Source organism: Rhinoraja longicauda, chromosome 3 (assembly GCF_053455715.1).
Source record: "Rhinoraja longicauda isolate Sanriku21f chromosome 3, sRhiLon1.1, whole genome shotgun sequence".
In the NCBI taxonomy this organism is placed as follows: Eukaryota; Metazoa; Chordata; class Chondrichthyes; order Rajiformes; family Arhynchobatidae; genus Rhinoraja; species Rhinoraja longicauda.
In genome coordinates this window covers 83,346,497-83,365,856 of record NC_135955.1, presented here as the reverse complement: position 1 = coordinate 83,365,856, position 19,360 = coordinate 83,346,497, and the positions used below count along the sequence as shown (strand labels likewise).

Genomic DNA, 19,360 nt, shown 5'->3' with positions numbered 1-19,360 from the left:
TCTGTAAGATCCCCTCTCATCCTTCTAAATTCCAGTGAATACAAGCCCAGTCGTTCCATTCTTTCATCATATGTCAGTCCCGCCAACCCGGGAATTAACCTTGTGTACCTGCACTGCACTCCCTCAATAGAAAGAATGTCCTTCCTCAAATTAGGAGCCCAAAACTGCACACAGTACTCCAGGTGTGGTCTCACCAGGGCCCTCTACAACTGCAGAAGGACCTTTTTGCTCCTTTACTCAAATCCTCGCATTCTGAAGGCCAACATGCCATTAGCTTTCTTCATTGCCTGCTGTACCTGCATGCTTACTTTCAGTGACTGATGTACAAGGACACCCAGGTCTTGTTGCACGTCCCCTTTTCCTAATCTGACACCATTCAGATAATAATCTGCCTTCTTGTTCTTGCCACCAAAGGGGATAACCTCGCATTTATCCACATTATACTGTACCAAATTCAGTAACTGTAACAAATTCCAGATAGTTAAATAGACATGCGGATCTGCAGATGTGTTGATGTGAAGTAAAAAAACCTGCTGGAGGAACTCAGCAGGCCATTTGTTGAGGACAAAGGGTTCATCGATGTTTTGGGTTGGGACCCTACATCTGGACTGAGAGTGTAGAGGAGAAATAGCCAGTATAAAGGGTGGTGGGTGTATGGAAAAAGCTGCCAGAGGAGATTGTAGAGACTGGGACTTTCCCAGTATTTAAGAAACAGTTAAACAGGTACATGGAGGAACATGGACCAAACCCAGGCAGGTGGGACTAGTATAGCCGGGGCATGTTGGCTGGTGTGGGCAAGTTGGGCCGAAGGGCCTGTTTCCACACTGTGTCACTCTATGACCATAAAGAGGAAGTGGAGTGAGGCAGGAGCTGGCAAGCGCTAAATGGATGCAGGTGAGAGGGGGGTAATGGGCAGGTGGGGGAAGGAGGGGGTGAGATAGAGACAGAGGCTGGAGATGATTAATGGTGAGATAGTTAACGGTCTCTCTGGTAGGTCTACAATAGTGTTGGTGCTTTTCTTCCAGCTGTGCACCAGTTTGGGCTTGAAATATAATGACAGCTACATTAACATTATTGATAGAGCAATACTGGTTCTATCTTGCTGGAGCTTTCTGTAGCACACCAATGGCATTTTGTAACACAAGCATTTCCCCCACTTCCACCTACTTCACTATATCTTGACGGCTCCGTTATCTTTGCTAAATTGCAAGACCTCAGAAAAAAATGCATTCCAATCTGTTTCGATGATGTTTCATTAATTTGCTCCTCTTTAATTAATAGCACATTTTGTGCACTCCCACAAGATTCTTGGTCATCAACATTACAATCTTGTTAACATCATCTTACTAATGAATGTGGTACACCCATTAGAATAATAAGATCATGCTGCTTAAGAAACATCTCAGTTCTTAAGGATCTGCAAGTTTTGGACCCTAAACCTCAATTTTCAAAACCAAATTTAACAACACAGAACTCAACTGACTGATAATTAATGGTCAAGGCCTGACCCAAAACTTCGCCTATCAGTCTGAAGAAGGGTCCCGACCTGAAACATTGCCTGTCCATTCCCTCCACAGATGCTGTTTGACCCGATGAGTTACTGCAGCACTCTGTGTTTTGCTCAAGATTCCAGCATCTGTTGTTATAGACAGTAAACAATAGACAATAGGTGCAGGAGGAGGCCATTTGGCCCTTCGAGCCAGCACCGCCATTCAATGTGATCATGGCTGATCATTCTCAATCAGTACACCGTTCCTGCCTTCTCCCCATACCCCCTGACTCCGCTATCCTTAAGAGCTCTATCTAGCGCTCTCTTGAATGCATTCAGAGAATTCTGTTCCTTCCATTCTGTTCCTTGTGTCTCAATGACTAATGTATTTTTTAGTTGCTTAAATGTGAGTAAACATGTTTGTTATCCCTCTACCATCTGATGTAAAATTTAACGAAACCGTCATTTTGATTGATATCAATGAGAAGTACAAAACAGGGAAAAGATGTGGAAAATATTTAATTTACTATTTGAAATATGCCTTTTAAAAGCCAACATATACATTACACGCTGTAAATCTGAAACCTTAATGGAAAATGTTGGTAATACTCAGCTTAACAGACAGCATCTGTGGAGAAAGAGAAAGAGTTTATATTCCTCTTACTCCAGTGGATATTTTTCAGGCAGAGATAGACAAATTCTTGATTAGAACGGGTGTCAAGGGTGATGGGGTGAAGGCAGGAATATGGGAATAGGAGGCAGAGATCAGCCATGATTGAATGGCGGAGTAGACTCGATGGGCCGAATGGCCTAATTCTACTCCTATACCTTGAGAACTTGTGCAATTGGTGATCTGTCATCTAAAGTGAAAAGATGTGAGGGAAGCAACTATTTCCAATAAATACTGAGGTGGAGTGGAGGGGAAGAAATAATACACAGAGATATTTGACAGGTAGAAGGCAGGACTAATTAGAAAATAAAAAGCATGATGATGCAAGGCAAAAAGGGCTGATAATGAGACAAATAAAAATTAAAGATTGATCTGGAAGAGCTGGAAGTGGTAACAGGAGAATCAATACTAACACATGCTATCTGACAAAAATGGAAACAGTTGTTATGATCTGAAATTGATGTTGTTCAGCAAGCTAAAAACTGCCTAATCGGAAGATAAATGCGCTGTTTCTGGAGGCAGAAGCAGCGCAGGAGAACAATGATTTGGAAGTCAAGCTAGAAGTGGGATGAAAACGAAAAAGGCAAGCAATTGAAATTGTGCGGCAATCAGCTGAGCATAGTCTTCACCGACATCTTCTACCTCTCACCTCCACAGTCCATTGTCCCCATCTACCTGTTCAGAGAGGACCCGGCAGCGTTAATGGAGAGGTCGGTGCAGCGGTCGATGAGGGCCCCAACCGACGGACCACATGGAAGTGAGGACGTCGCTGCCGTGAGGGAGGGGGAAGAACAATGGACAACGGAAGACCCGGAGAGGGGGACCGCTGTGAAGGGGGGGGGGCAGCGGGGTGTTTGGGGGAGGGGGGGGGAGAACAAAGGGAGACCTGACACAGAGACAGCGTATACTTTCTAACTTTGTCACCGCCGTATGTGGTGTACGCAAGTAAAGAATTTCACCGTGACTTTTCACGTGTGACAATAAAGTATTCATTCATTCATTCAATGACCACTGCCCAGTATCTCTAACAACGGCCGTAATGAAGTGCTTTGCAACATTGGTAATGGCCCACACCAACACCAACACCAGTCTTCTGGACAATCTGGGCCCACTGCAACTTGCATACAGAAAATGTAGGTCTACAGAGAACACCAACTCCTATGCAACTACATTTAGGTCTGGATCACCTTGACAACAAGAACATCCTTATCAGGCTGCTATTCAGTAACTACGGTTTCAGACTTCAACACTATTATACTGAATAAATTCATCCCTAAATTTCTTGGATTTGGTGCCTGCATTTGCCACTGCCTTCTGGAAGCCTTGACCGGCAGACCTCAGTTGGTTCGAATTGGTCATAACATTTCCTTCACCAGGCCCACAACACCGGTGCCCCTCAAGGTTGTGTGCTCAGCCCCTTCCTCTACTCCCTATATGGCCTTAACTGTGTAGCCAATTACAACGCCAACTCAATCTTAAAGTTCGCTGATGATACTGCTGTCGTTGGCTGGATTGTCAACAATGATGAGATGAAATACAGGAAAGAGTTCGAGAACCTTGTGTCAAGTTGTCAGGACAATAACCCAGCCCTTAATGTAAGCCAGATGAAAGAGTAATAGAGTCATAGAGGGATAGAGTGTGGAAACAGGCCCTTTGGCACAACTTGCCCACACCGGCCAACATGTCCCAGCGACACAAGTCCCACCTGCCTGTGTTTGGTCCATATCCCACCAAACCTGTCCTATTCATGTACCTGTCCAACTGTTTCTTAAACGTTGGGATAGTCCCAGCCTCAACTACCTCCTCTGGCAGATTGTTCCATACACCCATCACCTTTGTGTGAAAAAGTTACCCCTCAGATTCCTATTAAATCTTTTCCCCTTCACCTTGCACCTATGTCCTCTGGTCCTCGAGTCCCAAGCGACTCTGTGCATCTCTGGTTGTTGACCATAGAAAGTGAGGGGTTGGACAAAACCATGTCCTCATCAATGGAGCTGCTGAAGGAACAGGCTATCACTTCAAGATCCTAGGCATCCATATCACCAGCAACCTATTCTGGTCCCTTCACAATTAAGAAAGTACATCAGTGTATTTACTTCCTTCAGCATGGATTCTCTCAAACTTCTCCAAATGCCCAATAGAATGTATTCTGCAATTCAGTCTTGTATGGCAACTGTTCTGCTTTAGACTGCCTGAAGCTGCAGAGATTGGTGTGCACCATCCAACCCACCACAGGCTTGTCACTTCCTTCCATTCAGTTCAGCTTCACACCAAGTTACTTCAGGAAGGTTGGAAGTATCGTCGGAAGTTGGATGTCTGCAACCCTGGTCATTTCCTTTTCTCTTTTCTACCTTCTAGAAGAAGATACAGCAGCTTGAAACTTATACGTCCACACTTAAGAGCTTCTTGCCTACTGTCAGCAGACTTCTGAACCAACCACTTTGTTCAGTAGTGTAGAAAAATAACTTTCCATAGTGAGGCCCACCGGAAATTGGAGGAACAGCACCTCATATTTCGCTTGGGCAGCTTGCAGCCCAACGGTATGAACATTGACTTCTCCAACTTTAGAAAGTTCCTCTTTCTCTCTTTTTTTTACCCCCTCCCCCCCCCCCCTCCCCCTTCCCAGTTCTCCCACTGTCTTCCTGTCTCCACCTATATCCTTTCATTGTCCCGCCCCCCTGACATCAGTCTGAAGAAGGGTCTTGACCCGAAACGTCACCCATTTCCTCTCTCCTAGATGCTGCCTGACCTGCTGAGTTACTCCAGCATTTTGTGATACAATCACTTTGTTCACACACCTTATCCTCTTATTCTTAACTTTATTTCATTTGGTTATTCCTTTATAGTACTTTAATATGCTTTTGCACTACTTCAGATTGCACTATAATCTGGTACTATTCTCCTGTTTTGCACTCTGTGGACGTTTAGGCTTCAGAGATATAGCGCGGACACAGGCCCTTCGGCCCACTGAGTCTGCGCCGACCAGCGATCATCCCGCACACTAACACTATCCTACGCACACTGGGGACAATTTACAATTTTACCAAAGACAATTAACCTACAAACCTTTGGAGTATGCCTTTGGAGTGTAGGAGGAAACCGGAGCACCCGGAGAAAACCCACACGGTCACAGGGAGAACAAAGAAGCTCCATACAGATAGCATCCGTAGTCAGGATTGATCCTGGGTCTCTCAGGCTGTAAGGCAGCAAATCTACCCTTGTGCCATTGTGCCACCCACTCATTGATATATTTATCATATAGTGTCCTGACTATTTTTGTTTTTGCACTCCACCACAATTCTGCTGCTTTGCACTTGCCGTGTTTATTGGTCAAGTCAAGTCAAGTTTATTTGTCGCATACACATACAAGATGTGCAGTGAAATGAAAGTGGCAACGCCTGCGGATTGTGCGGAACTACAAAACAGAATAGAAAAAAAAATTTTACCACAAAAAAATAAATTAATACAGTAAATTGGGACAGTGAGTAAAGATGAAAGGGCGGCACGGTAGCGCAGCGGTAGAGTTGCTGCTTTACAGCGAATGCAGCGCCGGAGACTCAGGTTCGATCCTGACTACGGGTGCTGCACTGTAAGGAGTTTGTACGTTCTCCCCGTGACCTGCGTGGGGTTTCTCCGAGATCTTCGGTTTCCTCCCACACTCCAAAGACGTACAGGTATGTAGGTTAATTGGCTGGGTAAATGTAAAAATTGTCCCTAGTGGGTGTAGGATAGTGTTAATGTGCGGGGATCGTTGGGCGGCATGGACTTGGAGGGCCGAAAAGGCCTGTTTCCGGCTGTATATATATGATATGATATGATGATGATGAAAGGACAGTTGTTTCCTCTGCATTATTAGGTTTTGTGCAGTAAATGTTATAAAATGGCTGCACAATTTAAACAAAATTCAAAACTAAACTACATAATGAGTTCTGCTGGCACATTAATCAAAGACTTTAGCTTAAGACGAATATTCTTGGAGGAAGGAAAAATAAATGAAGCAAGTGCTTAGGGAAGATATATATCTGCTTTGAGTCATGCTGGCTGAAGACATGGTCACATATAGCAGAGCAATTAAAATGAAGGATATCAGAATAACCAGAACACATTTTTTTTGGTTGAAGCATTTATAAGGCTATAGGGAATTCATAAGTTATAGGAGCAGAATTAGGCCATTTGGCCCATCAAGTCTACTCTGCCAGTCAATCATGGCTGATCCATCTCTCCCTCTCAACCCCATTCTTCTGGCTTCTCCCCGTAACCCCTGACATCCGTACTAATCAAGAATCAGTCAATCTCCGCCTCTCCTCCAGCTTTCTTTCCCCCCATCCCCGCACTCAGTCCGAAGAAGGGCCCCGACCCGAAACGTCACTCATCTATGTTCTCCAGAGATGCTGCCTGACCTGCTGAGTTACTCCAGAACTTTGAGTGCCTTTGTACGATATGGGGATCGAGTGCATTGGGAAAGTCCCTGGGATGGCAGGACTTTCATATAAAGAAAGACTGGATAGACTAGGCTTATACTCGCTGGAATTTAGAAGACTGAGGGGGGATCTTATAGAAAATATATAAAATTCTTAAGGGGTTGGAGAGGCTAGATGCGGGAAGATTGTTCCCGATGTTGGGGAAGTCCAGAACCAGGGGTCACAGCTTAAGGATAAGGGGGGTCTTTTAGGACCGAGATGAGAAAACATTTCTTCACACAGAGAGTGATGAGTCTGTGGAATTCTCTGCCACAGAAGGTAGTTGAGGCCGGTTCATTGGCTATATTTAAGAGGGAGTTAGATGTGGCCCTTGTGGCTAAAGGGATCAGGGGGTATGGAGAGAAGGCAGGTACAGGTTACTGAGCTGGATGATCAGCCATGATCATATTGAATGGCGGTGCAGGCTCGAAGGGCCGAATGGCCTACTCCTGCACCTATTTTCTATGTTTCTATGTTTCAACCATATCGATTGACTTGGCCTCCATAGCCTTCTGTGCCAATGAATTCCACGGATTCACCACCCCAGTTTCAGAGTTGGGATGGGGAAAAGCCAAATTAATTAAACACAAGAACTAGAATTGTTAAACCGAGAGAGTGCCAGTCAAGTCTGTAAGAACAGAGATAGTGAGTGTAGACTTGGTGTAAGTTATGTTATGGCCAACATAGTTACAGAAAAAAATCATTGATTGTAACATTTCTATCAGTTGATAATCATCAGCTATGTGATTGACTTTTAAAAAAATGATGCAGTTCAGAAAAAGGATGCACATTTAAGTCAGAAATTGCATTCTTACGGCACACATTATGTGGCAACTAAAACCTAAGCTCAGAGGTTTGAAGCAGTACGTCAACAGCATTTCTGCCGCTGAATGTACAATTATATTGAGCTCACTTAAAACTGGTAACTATTATTCACTGTACAAAACTAGATCGTAGAAGTGAGAAATGCATTGCAAACAGTTCAAAGAGGGTTCACTAGATGAGTTATCTTACGAGGAATGATTGAACAGACATAGCATGTACCTGCCAAAGTTCAGAAGAGTGAAAGGCAAGTTTATTTCTACATATAAAATTCTAAAGGGTCTTGACAGATTGGATGTGATGAGAAAATAGTCTCTAGTGGGAAAATTGAGAACTAAGGGACAGTCCTTTCAAGAGAGGCAGAGGTTCATTTGCACCTCCTCCAACCTCATCTACTGTATCCGCCGTTCCAGGTGTGGACTCCAATATATCGACGAGACCAAGCGCAGGCTCGGCGATCATTTTGTTAAACACCTTCGCGCAGTCCGCCTAGGCCTACCCGATTTCCCAGTTGCTAAACACTTTAATTCCCCCTCCCATACCCACACTGACCGGTGAGGCCCAACGCAAATTGGAGGAACAGCACCTCATACTTAGCTTGGGTAGCTTACACCAGCAGTATGAATATTGATTTCTCTAACTTTAAGGAACCCTTGCTTTCCATCCCTCCCCCACCCTAGTTCTCCGACTAGTTTCAATGTCCTTCTGATTAATTTACTGATTGCACGCCTCGTTATCATCTTCCCCTCAGCTAACAATGAATCATTCTACATTTCTATATCATTGTCTGCTTTGACCTGTCATTTTCACACCTTACACTTCTCTATCTTTAGACTCCCTTATCTTTAGACTCCCTCTCCCCTGACTCTCAGTATGAAGAAGGGTCTTGACCCGAAACGTCACCTATTCCTTTTCTCCAGAGATGCTGTCTGACCCGCTGAGTTACTCCAGCTTTTTGTGTCTACCAACGTTACATATGCAGATTAGGCACACAAAGAGCAAATGAGTTTCAGATCAGATAATCTGTTTTTAACCTTTTTGTTGAGGGAAGAATATTGGCAAAAAAAAAATTGAACTTCATAGAATCATTGAACAGCGTATCACTATGGAGAAGATATTCGACTAACTGAGTCTGGTATGGCTCTTTCTAAAGTAATCCTATTCATGGTAGTCCCCCTCCCTTCCCCATACTTATCCAATGTCATATTGAAGGCAATAATCGAATATGTATGGACCATCCATATTCCGACCAGGGCTTTGTTTCTCTCAACATCTGTAATCTACCTCAGAATCACGGCATTCCCAAGATATCTGAGCCCCTTCTTTTCAGATGCCACTATCATCCTAAGATATAGACGCTCCATTATTCTGGTCACGCCTTTAACCATTATAGTTGTAAGCGCTGGAACTTCATACATGGAACTAACCATCACAAATGCTCCGTATGAAGTCCAATGCCAAGTTCCCTCAGATAACACTTCTGTGAAGTGCCTCGGGGGTCGACGTTCCACATTACGGGCCACATCGTAACCATAATTGGTTGCTCTTGTTGTTTTCTGTATTCATGTTGCTAATGCTTCATTTTTGGCACTTAATCAAACATTTTTTTTGGAAATTTCTTACACACATTGTGCTGGAGATTGACACAAATAGCTGGCGTAACTCAACGGGTGAGGCAGCATCTTTGGTGGAAAAGGAATAAGTGATGTTTGTCTGTGCTGGACCTTTCTATTATCTCATCCAAAAACTTCAGTCAAGTCAGTGAATTTATTACATTTCCTCTTACCAAAAATTATTTTATTAATATTTCCCGTAATAGTTAATTTTCTCCACAATTAATGCTTCTAAAAGCTTCTACACTACTAATAATAAACTGGCTGTCTGACTTGTAATTACAACATGTAACCTTCTCTGTGCAATCCACGAGATTAAGGTTGAAGCAACATCCTGATTTTGGGAGCCATGGCTCTTTTATAGCTCACCAGAGCAAGCACCAAGGGTTGTTCAGAAGCCGTCTGCCCTCAACATAGCACTGTGTCAGCTAGGTAATGAGAACAGGTCCAGCATTAGAGCTTGAATCTACAGCCCTCTGATAGAGATGTAACTGAGTCAACTGATCTAAACAGGCACTTATGGATGAGTAACAACTTGAATGGTACTTGAGCACCACTGTAATTAAATTACAACTGGCGCCTTGTATTGATGTTTCTGCCTAATAGAGGCTCTGGAATATAACTCTACTTTTACTCTGTTGAAAGCTTAACCAATGTGTGCCAGTATCCACATCAAAATTGATGGGGACATTTGGGCACCAACCATTAAACACAAAGTAATCATAACGTTCTACAGCAAACTTTAGAAAAGACTAGACCAAGTGGACCCGTTGGGCCCAAACCTCTCCTCCATTGGTGCAGCACCCTCTCCTACCCCCCTCCCTCCCCTCTTCCCCTTCCCCCTCAACCCTCCCTTATCCACCCTCCTCCCCCTCCCTCCCTCCCCCCACCTCCCTCCCCTCCCTCCCTCCTCCCTCCCCCCACCTCCCTCCCCTCCCTCCCTCCTCCCTCCCCCCTCCCTCCCTAGGAGATAGATTTAAACCTTAAAATGTGAATAACTTTTAAAATATAACACCGATTTCAATGAAACTACTTGCATTATCACTAAAGTGACAATGGTGAGATAGGTGGGCCTAAAATTGTCACGCTATCGTGTACCGTTTTGGCTGTAGTTCGATCACAAACAAGATAACAAACGAGAGTTTTAGTATATAGATGTACGTGCACTCAAATGTTATGGTTATAATACCAGATAGCCAGTTGCAAGATAGAATGGATGTTAAGGCTGCGTGTAGACTACTAACTAATCACAACAGCTGCTAAACTGCAGTAAATAACCCAACTTGTTCACTAGGGACCTTGAAGAGAAGTAATCCTGCCACACCTAACCATCTGGCCCTAGCATAGCACGCAGACCCCTTGGCAATACCTCAGGCTTCTATCAGGACAAGACTTGAATTCAGCCCAGTAAACCCTGTCTCCTGCTCCTCCACAACATCATCATGCTGGTGGCCAAGTTGGGAAATGTCCCAGAAAAATAGCTGAAGGGAAACTTGACTTTGATTTACTGGTGGTATTATGTGTAACATCCCGGACGGACTCTTCCACCTCCATCCACGTAAGCCTCATCACACTTGCCGCACAGACACGCCAGATGGCTGGGCCCAGTGATGTACAGTTAGGCAGGGTCTCAGTGCCAGGAAATTTCAAGGCTCAATATCAGACGTCAAGAAAGCCTTTCTGCTGATTATCACCCCCGCCTCTGTCCCCCTTTAAGTGATACATATTCCTCCATAGTGAGATTACTGAGAGAGCTCTGAGAACAGCAGACACACACACTTATAGTTGGTCAGAAACAAGGATTTCTGATGCAAATCCTGAAAAATGTTGCCCCAAATCAGTTTGTTTTGTAAAGTCTCTCTTGGTTTTGTCTTCCAACATAAAATAGCTTCCTTGGCAAAATCATGTCAAATAGCTCATATCAATCAGCCTACTGCAATGTGCAATCCAATAGGTTTTTACTTCTATTCTGCACTTTCCCCCAGTAATCCAAGAATGAGCCAACCAAATCAATAAACCAAGTGGCAACGTTAAAAAATCTTGTTTGAATTGACAACCACCTGCTTACACAGTTTATTGAACTAAGTTCATGTTTGCAACTGTTAACTGCGATGACCAGGTTTTTATTACAATAAAATACAATAAAATGGATTGACCACTTAATATTTTAGTCAAGTGGGCTATTTTCCTTCAATTGGTCAAGATACATATATCTGTCTGAAGAAAGATCTCGACCCAAAACGTCACCCATTCCTTCTCTCCAGAGATGCTGCCTGTCCCACTGAGTTACTCCAGCTTTTTTGTGTCTATCTTCGGTTACATATATACATCAATCTATAAAAATATTATTGACTAATATTGCAAAAGCTAATTTTAAAAATGGTTGTAAATTAGCTTCATTTCAACTGTAATCGAGAAATGTGACAAAATAGTAAATGCTGGATTAACTCAGTGGGTCAGGCAGCATCTCTGAAGGACATGGATAGGCAATGTTTTGGAACAGGACCCATGTTCCGACCTGAATCGTCACCTATCCAAGTCCTCCAGAGATTCTGCCCGACCCGTTGAGTTTCTCAGGTCTTTGTGCTTTGCTCTAACTTCCACCATCTGCTGTTCCTTGTTTCACCATGTAACGGAATAATAGCCTTGTGTACTGTCTAAGAGGGTTTCAATAATTTTCTTATTAAAAAGGGAAGGAATTGGTTTTTAGTAAACAATGCTTCCAAGTACTTTTGAAATACAGTCATCTTTGTAAGATATGAAATGCAGTAACCAATGCAATATGCAAGGAGCTTCCATAAACAACAAAGTGAAAAATGAATGGATTTTGTCTTTGCCCGTTGATGTTGATTGTGGCGTAAAAATAAATGGCCTTGTGTACTAACCAACAAGGTTATCTATCTCCCCTTTTTTCCTTTGCAATGTGATCTACAAAATTCCATCCGACAGAGCAGCTTAGTTTAATATATAATTTCATGGTGGCACTCCAAGAAAGCAATACTCTCTCACCTAACAGCTAACAATGGCCTGTATCTTTTATCATCGTTACTTGTTCGCGTATCTTTCATTCATTTATTCTATATCTCTCTCTCTAAATCACTGTCCATATCTCTCGTTTCCCTTTCCCCTGATTAGTCTGAAGAAGGGTCTCGACCCGAAGCGTCACCCATTCCTTCTCTCCTGAGATGCTGCCTGTGCCGCTGAGTTACTCCAGCGCTTTGTGTCTGTCTTCCGAGCACTCTCTCGGCATTGCACTGGGGAGTCTGGTTAGATTTTCAGCCTTCAAGTTTCTCTCGTGGGACTCAAACACAACCAACTTCTGACTCAAAGAAGAGGAAGGCAGCAACCGAGGCACAGCTGACATCTACACGTCGGCTTGCGTAGTGCAATGCCGGTCGGCGACAGAGTCATTTCAGGCAGTTTTATTTGGCATGCATTTAATAACTTGAACAAAGGCCATTTTGGGTAGAAGCCCCTTTTCTTCAGCTAAGAGGCTTTGGACAGACGTAAATCAGAGAACAACAGGAGCAGAGAGGGACGGAAAATGACTACCACAGAAGTAATAAAAGTGTAACTATGATGCAAGAGGAACAATCAAATAAATGTCCTATAGTCATAAAAGGTGCAAAGCACAGGTTGGTAGAACAACAGCCAAGCAGATGTGAACCACCTGCTTCTGTTTTACAATTACACCCTCACATTAACTTGAAGGCTTTGATAGACCTGGAAATCTTAAATTACAGGGGAAAAACTCCTGTCTCCATTAATGAATTTTGTCTGCAATAAAATAAAAGCCCGAGTTGACAAATTTAAGCCTTGCATTTAACATAATCTTAAATTGCTCAATAAACAATTATACATAATCCTTAAGTGCTGAGCAATGTTTACGCTTCATTTTTAACCTTTTCTTGCGTGTGGTAAACGGCGTCTATTTTTTTCCCCCTGACAGTGGGGGGAGGGGGGGGGGAATAAAAAGTTGATTTCAAGCAAAGCTTAGCTAAAGTTCACATCCATAAACACACGCGCCTGCTGTGCAGGAGCACATGAATACATACAGCAGTAGCATGGATTTTAAGGCAGCATTGCGATTAATAATTCACAAGGTGATAAAATATTCAGTCTGATGACAGAGATGTGGATTCAGTTTTAGCACTGAAATTTTTGACGATCCCATATTAGTCATTAGTATTTTACCCCGACTCAATCTCGCTTCAGTAACATGAAGCTCAGGAAATAAAAAACCAACAAATAACAGCAGAACATATGTTCAATGGGATCAGAAAATCGCGTCCCTTGCGAGTTCGCACAGTGCACATTGCGTGAAGCTGTGAGCAAATCTCACTTCTATATTGCAGGGAAAAAATAATTACTTTAGAGATAACTCCGACATCGAAAACCCTCAACATGCCAAGACGAGGTGCTGTGTGTTTATATTTAGCTTTCTACTCTCAGCGAGATAAGTTGAACAAGGGGCAAAAAGAAAGCACAAGCGATGATGAAAGCGGTTCTTCTCCCTGGCGCTGTGTGATGGTTTTATTTATTTGTGATATAGACACACACATATATATATGTGTATATATATGTATATATATATATGTATGTATATATATATAAAGAACCACGGAGCAAAACAAAAAAATAAATATAAAAATGCACCGTGATGCAGATGGGATTGGGAGCCGGGTAGAGGGAATGGGTTTCGTTACTGAGGTACCCTTTTGGCTCTCTGAGTCTCCTGCTGAATGCACAGCGGGCATCCATCCATCCGCTGTTTGTGCAGTCCCGGGGTGTTGCGGTTCACAGCGAGGTGCTCAATGTGAGCGGGGGACAGCGACAAACGCTGCTCCCCTTGTCGCAGTGAGCATTTCTCACAGCCTTGTCCCACACAGATGGAGCAAAAAGCACACAGAGCCTCCTCGCAACTGCATTTAACCCTTCATTATATGTATACCCACAATATAAATCCATCCCACCCGGGCGTAAGTGTTTGCAAGCTGGACCAAACCTGAGGAAATTACAAGCAAACACACACACACACACACACACACACACACACACTCACACACACACACACACACTCACACACACACACACACACTCACACACACTCACACACACACACTCACTCACACACACAAACACACACACACACACACACACACACACTCACACACAGAGTGGTGAAGGTGTGGAATTCCCTGCCTCAGAAGGCAGTGGGGGCCAGTTCGTTGGATGCTTTCAAGAGAGAGCTGGATAGAGCTCTTAAGGATAGCGGAGTGAGGGGGTATGGGGAGAAGGCAGGAACGGGGTACTGATTGAGAGTGATCAGCCATGATCGCATTGAATGGCGGTGCTGGCTCGAAGGGCTGAATGGCCTACTCCTGCACCTATTGTCTATTGTCTATTGTCACACACACACTCACACACACACACACACTCACACACACACACACACACACACACACACACACACACACACACACACACACACTCACACACACACACACACACACACACTCGGTGCAATCTGTGATTTGTTTAAATCGGCCGCCAGAATTTATTACAGAACAAAAGGGAACGCGTGATTGACCCTGGGAGCGCCTTTCAAATACAATTTAATAAAATAAGTTTGCAGACCGACAATCACTCGGAAATTGAACTGCATTTTGTTTTGTTTTTTTGCTTGGGAATTTGCTTGCGAGCACAATTTAAAACAAAAAACATTGTGTTTCTGCCTCTGGGGGAGGGAGAGGGAGAGAGAGAGAGAGAGAGAGAGAGAGAGAGAGAGAGAGAGAGAGAGAGAGAGAGAGAGAGAGAGAGAGAGAGAGAAAGAGAGAGAAAGAGAGAGAAAGAGGGAGAGAAAGAAAGGGAGAGGGGGAGATAGAGAGATAGAGAGAGAGAGAGAGAGAGAGAGCGAGAGCGAGCAAGAGAGAGAGAGCACATGGAGACAGTAAACGTCCCGGACTCCCGATCAGACTGTCACTTTGATCGGTCCCCTGGCCGACCCAAGAACAGCCGCTGTTCCCTTCCCTCTCAACCCATCCACAACACCTTCATCCGAGCAAGCAGCAAGCAGAGCGCGTCCCCTCTCCCACCTACCACCGCCCACCCCACTCCTACTCCCACGCTGCAAAACTATTTCCAAAGCAAGGAAGGGATGAAAGGCAAAGCAACAATGGAAGAGAAGGCAGCAGACCCAGAAAGCTGGAGTAACTCAGCGGGACAGACAGGCAGCATCTGTGGAGAGGAGGAAGGAAGGGGTGATGTGTCGGGTGGAGACCCTTCTTCAGGCTCACACAATGAAAGGACCGCTTTGCCTGATGATGTCCCCCATCCTACTCTCCCCCCCAACCCTACCCCCTACTCTCCCCCTAGTCTCCCCCCCTATTCTCTCCCCTACTCTCTCCCCTACTTTCTCCCCTACTCTCTCCCCCTTACTCTCTCCCCCCCCCCCCCACTCTCCCCCTCCCCTACTCTCCCCCCTCTCTCGCACCCTGCATCCCACAGATGCGCCTCTTCCAAAGGGGTTGGATTGAGGAGGGGCAGAGGGAGAGGGGGGTGGTGAAATCTCTCAATTGTTCATCATCAGCGGCGAGAGGGTTAAAACTCACCCCAGATGCCTTACCGTGACTGTAAACCCTGTTATCTGGGGGACCAGGGACAATCTCCAGCATTTTTTTGTGTCTATCTGGGGGATAAACCACGTCCTGAAGCGCAGGACAAATAAATGCCAGCTCGCAGGTTTAAATGTCAGAAGGACGCGCACAAAAACATCTTCCAAGAGGCCCTTGTCTTTTCCTTTCTTTTCTTTGTGTGTGTGTGTGTGTGTGTGTGTGTGTGTGTGTGTGTGTGTCTGTGTGTGTGTCTGTGTGTGTGTGTGTGTGTGTGTGTGTGTGTGTGTGTGTGTCCTAAAATTAAAACTTAAAATGATCTTGACAAGGGACGGGCCAAGCAACGGCTGCTTTAGACCACCGGGAACATTAAAGAAAAAGTGCTGACACTGGGAAGGAAAACATTTGCTGCTTGCTGCTGCTGCTGCTGTAGGTGTGAAACGTTGCCCCTACTTCAGTGTGGTGGGCAACACAGACGGGCGAGTCCCTTTAAACCAAGCGCCGTAGCAACACAAACTCCCCGGCCGGGACTCACCTTTGGCGAGGCGGATGATGCCCAGGCAGAAGCAGAGGATGGAAGTGGCGAAGAAGTGGCGTCTCCTCATGCTGAACATCCTCTGTTTATCTCTTGCTCCGGAGCTCCGTAAAAGCAAGGGCGTTGCAACCAGTAAACCCCCCTTCCTTTGCCTTTCTTTGGTCCAGATCGCCGCGTTGTTTGCACGCACTGGTCAGGTCACACTGGGGAGAGAGGGAAGGTTTTGGCTAGATGCAAGTCCCAGTCCCCAGTCCCAGCCCCAGCCCCAGCCCTGGTGCGGTGCTGAAATCGAAAGGGCAGGACAAAGCCTTCTTTCCCAGTCAGTCCCTCTCTCTCTCTGCCTCTCTCCCTCCCTCCCTCTCTCACACACACACAATATAAAATACACTGAGATACTCAGAGTGACGCCGGATGCCCGTGTCACACCACAAGCGCTGGGCAGCAGTACAGCCCGAGATAGCGCTGGCTGATACTGATCCTGACGCCCCACTCAATCTGCTACAGATAGAGACACAGCGCCGCTACTTACACGTGTACCGCCCGCCCAACAACAGCCCGGCACCTACTCACCTACTTCACACCCACTCCTCTCCTCCCTCCCTCCCTCCACCCTCTGCATCCAAACACTTCAGCATCTCCCTACATTCCCTCCTCATTTTGTTTTTCCACTCTGCATTCAAACCAGTTCCCATTTAATGTTGCAAAGGAAATGATTTCGAACTGCCTTTAAATAATGCCGAAGATGCGCAAAGGTCAGGCAGTATCTCTGTTTTTATTCACAAAATGCTGGAGTAACTCAGCAGGTCAGGCAGCATCTCGGGAGAGAAGGAATGAAGAAGGGTCTCGACCCGAAACGTCACCCATCCATTCCTTCTCTCCTGAGATGCTGCCTGACCTGCTGAGTTACTCCAGCATTTTGTGAATAAAAACCTTCGATTTGTACCAGCATCTGCAGTTATCTTCTTATAGTATCTTTGTTTTCCTCCCTTAGGGACGTAAAATGTTGCCCTTGGCATCAAGGCGATGCTCCTCTTGCTAACTTGCTTTAAGATTTACTTTAAAGAGAAAAGAGCCGTATTTTAGCTCATTTCACAGACGCGATAGCTAAATGCAAAGTTCAAAAAAAAATCCAAATAAACAAATCTGGAACGAATAACATTGCACGGAGTGATTGCATAACCGATATTCTTTCACTTGAGCGCTAAATTATTTGTGTCGAAGTAGCTCTTAATAACCCACGCACCATCACCAATGTGTTATTTTGGGATTAACAGGAGTAATTAATTGTGTTCTGCCAATTTCTCCACAGTGCAAACTATAATAACCTGTCGTCAATTTGCCATTTGCCCATCCACGCCATACGCTAGATTTTAAAACTCTTTCAAAATGTGGTGGTTTGTTTCTTAAAGTAGGCTTTCTGGTGGCAGTCGTTTATCACACTTCCACAACAGGTGGCAATGGTACATTGTTTAATGTTTGCTCGGACTGGATGTAAACTACAAAGCAAACACGGTGAAACACAAATTACCCTTATAAATACATTAGCTCAGATAGAAATTTACAAAGATTTAGCAAGCGTTTGATATCCTGGGGTTTATAAATCAATGCATTAAAATGATTCACTTTGACAGCATACAGGGCGAGATATTTGACTCTGCATTAAAGTTTGACAAGCAAGTCAACGCTGTGGTAAACGCCAGCTTCTTCCAGCTTCGTACCATAGCTAAAATCAAACCATTCCTCCAATTTGACGACGTTGAAAAAATCATCCACGCATTAATTTCCTCCCGCCTAGACTACTGCAACTCCCTATACACTGGGATCAGCCAATCATCCCTGTCCCGACTGCAATTGGTCCAAAACGCCGCAGCGAGACTCCAGACGTGTACCCGTAAAAGGGACCACATCACCCCGATTCTGGCCTCTCTCCACTGGCTCCCAGTACGGTACAGAATCAACTTCAAGCTCCTCCTATTCACATACAAAGCCCTAAACGGGCTTCCCCTCTCCCCCCATATCAAAAATCTTCTAACCCACCACTATCTCCAGGTCCCTCAGGTCGGCCGACTTGGGGCTACTCACTATCCCGCGGTCTAGGCTTAAGCTCAGGGGTGACCGCGCTTTTGCGGTTGCAGCTCCGAGACTGTGGAACAGCATCCCTCTCCCCATCAGAACTGCCCCCTCCATCGACTCCTTTAAGTCCAGGCTCAAAACCTATTTCTACTCCCTAGCGTTTGAGGCCCTCAGAGGGTGAGCTGTGAACTGTTTATGTATGTGCTGTTATGTTTGTGTGCCATTGTATGTTTGTTTTCTTAGTACCTGAACTGATGTACAGCACTTTGGTCAACGTGGGTTGTTTTTAAATGTGCTATACAAAAAAATTGACTTGACTTGACTTGAGGGCATGAATCAAATAGTGAGGTGTGAATGCTACGTGTAATAAATAATCGTGGTTTCACAGTTGGTCCCCGTTTGGTTCCTCACTTGGAATGGATGTTAAGGCTGTGGGTAGGCCACGAAGTTGCTCTCAGGAATTAAAGGTAAAAAGGTTGGGGGAAGGGCAGTTTCCTTTCTCGAAAGCAAAAAGATAGAACTCCACTCCACGGTCTCCAGCACCTTCCCTCTGTCAAGCTCCTCAAGTTTGTGGATTGCACAACCCTGATTGGACTGATCCAGGATGGGGAGGAATCTGCCTACAGACGGGAAGTGACACAGCTGGCGTCCTGGTGCCATCGCAAAAACCTGGAGCTCAATGGTCTCAAGACAGTGGAACTAATAGTAGACTTTCGAAGAGATCCCCCTCCCCTCCCCCCACTCACCATCAACAACACCATAGTCACATCTGTGGAGTCATTTAAGTTCCTCGGAACCATCATCTCCAGGGACCTTAAATGGGAGGCCACCATCGACTCCACAGTCAAAAAGGCCCAACAGAGGATGTACTTCCTGCAGCAACTGAGGCAACACAATCTGCCACAGGCAATGATGGTCCAATTCTATACTGCTATCATTGAGTCCATCCTCACCTTCTCCATCATGGTCTGGTTTGGCTCAGCCACCAAGCACGACATCCGGAGGCTGCAATGGATCGTTCGCACAGCCGAGAAGGTTGTTGGCTGCAACCTTCCCCCCATTGGCGAACTATACACTGCAAGGGCCA

The 19,360-nt window shown here is 45.0% G+C and overlaps 1 protein-coding gene across 4 annotated transcripts in view; it reads right to left on the bottom strand.

Annotated features, from left to right (window-relative positions):
• LOC144592135 (EGF-like repeat and discoidin I-like domain-containing protein 3) overlaps positions 1-16,728 on the bottom strand; it is a 242,937-nt gene extending 226,209 nt beyond the window's left edge. For 3 of the 4 annotated variants that reach the window (XM_078396536.1, XM_078396537.1, XM_078396538.1), the window contains exon 1: positions 16,201-16,728. In XM_078396536.1, the coding sequence (XP_078252662.1) occupies positions 16,201-16,279 (79 nt within the window). In that variant the 5' untranslated portion in view covers positions 16,280-16,728. The remainder of the gene's footprint in view (positions 1-16,200) is intronic. The other variant, XM_078396539.1, reaches the window with a different exon arrangement.
• Between the last annotated feature and the right edge of the window lie 2,632 nt (positions 16,729-19,360).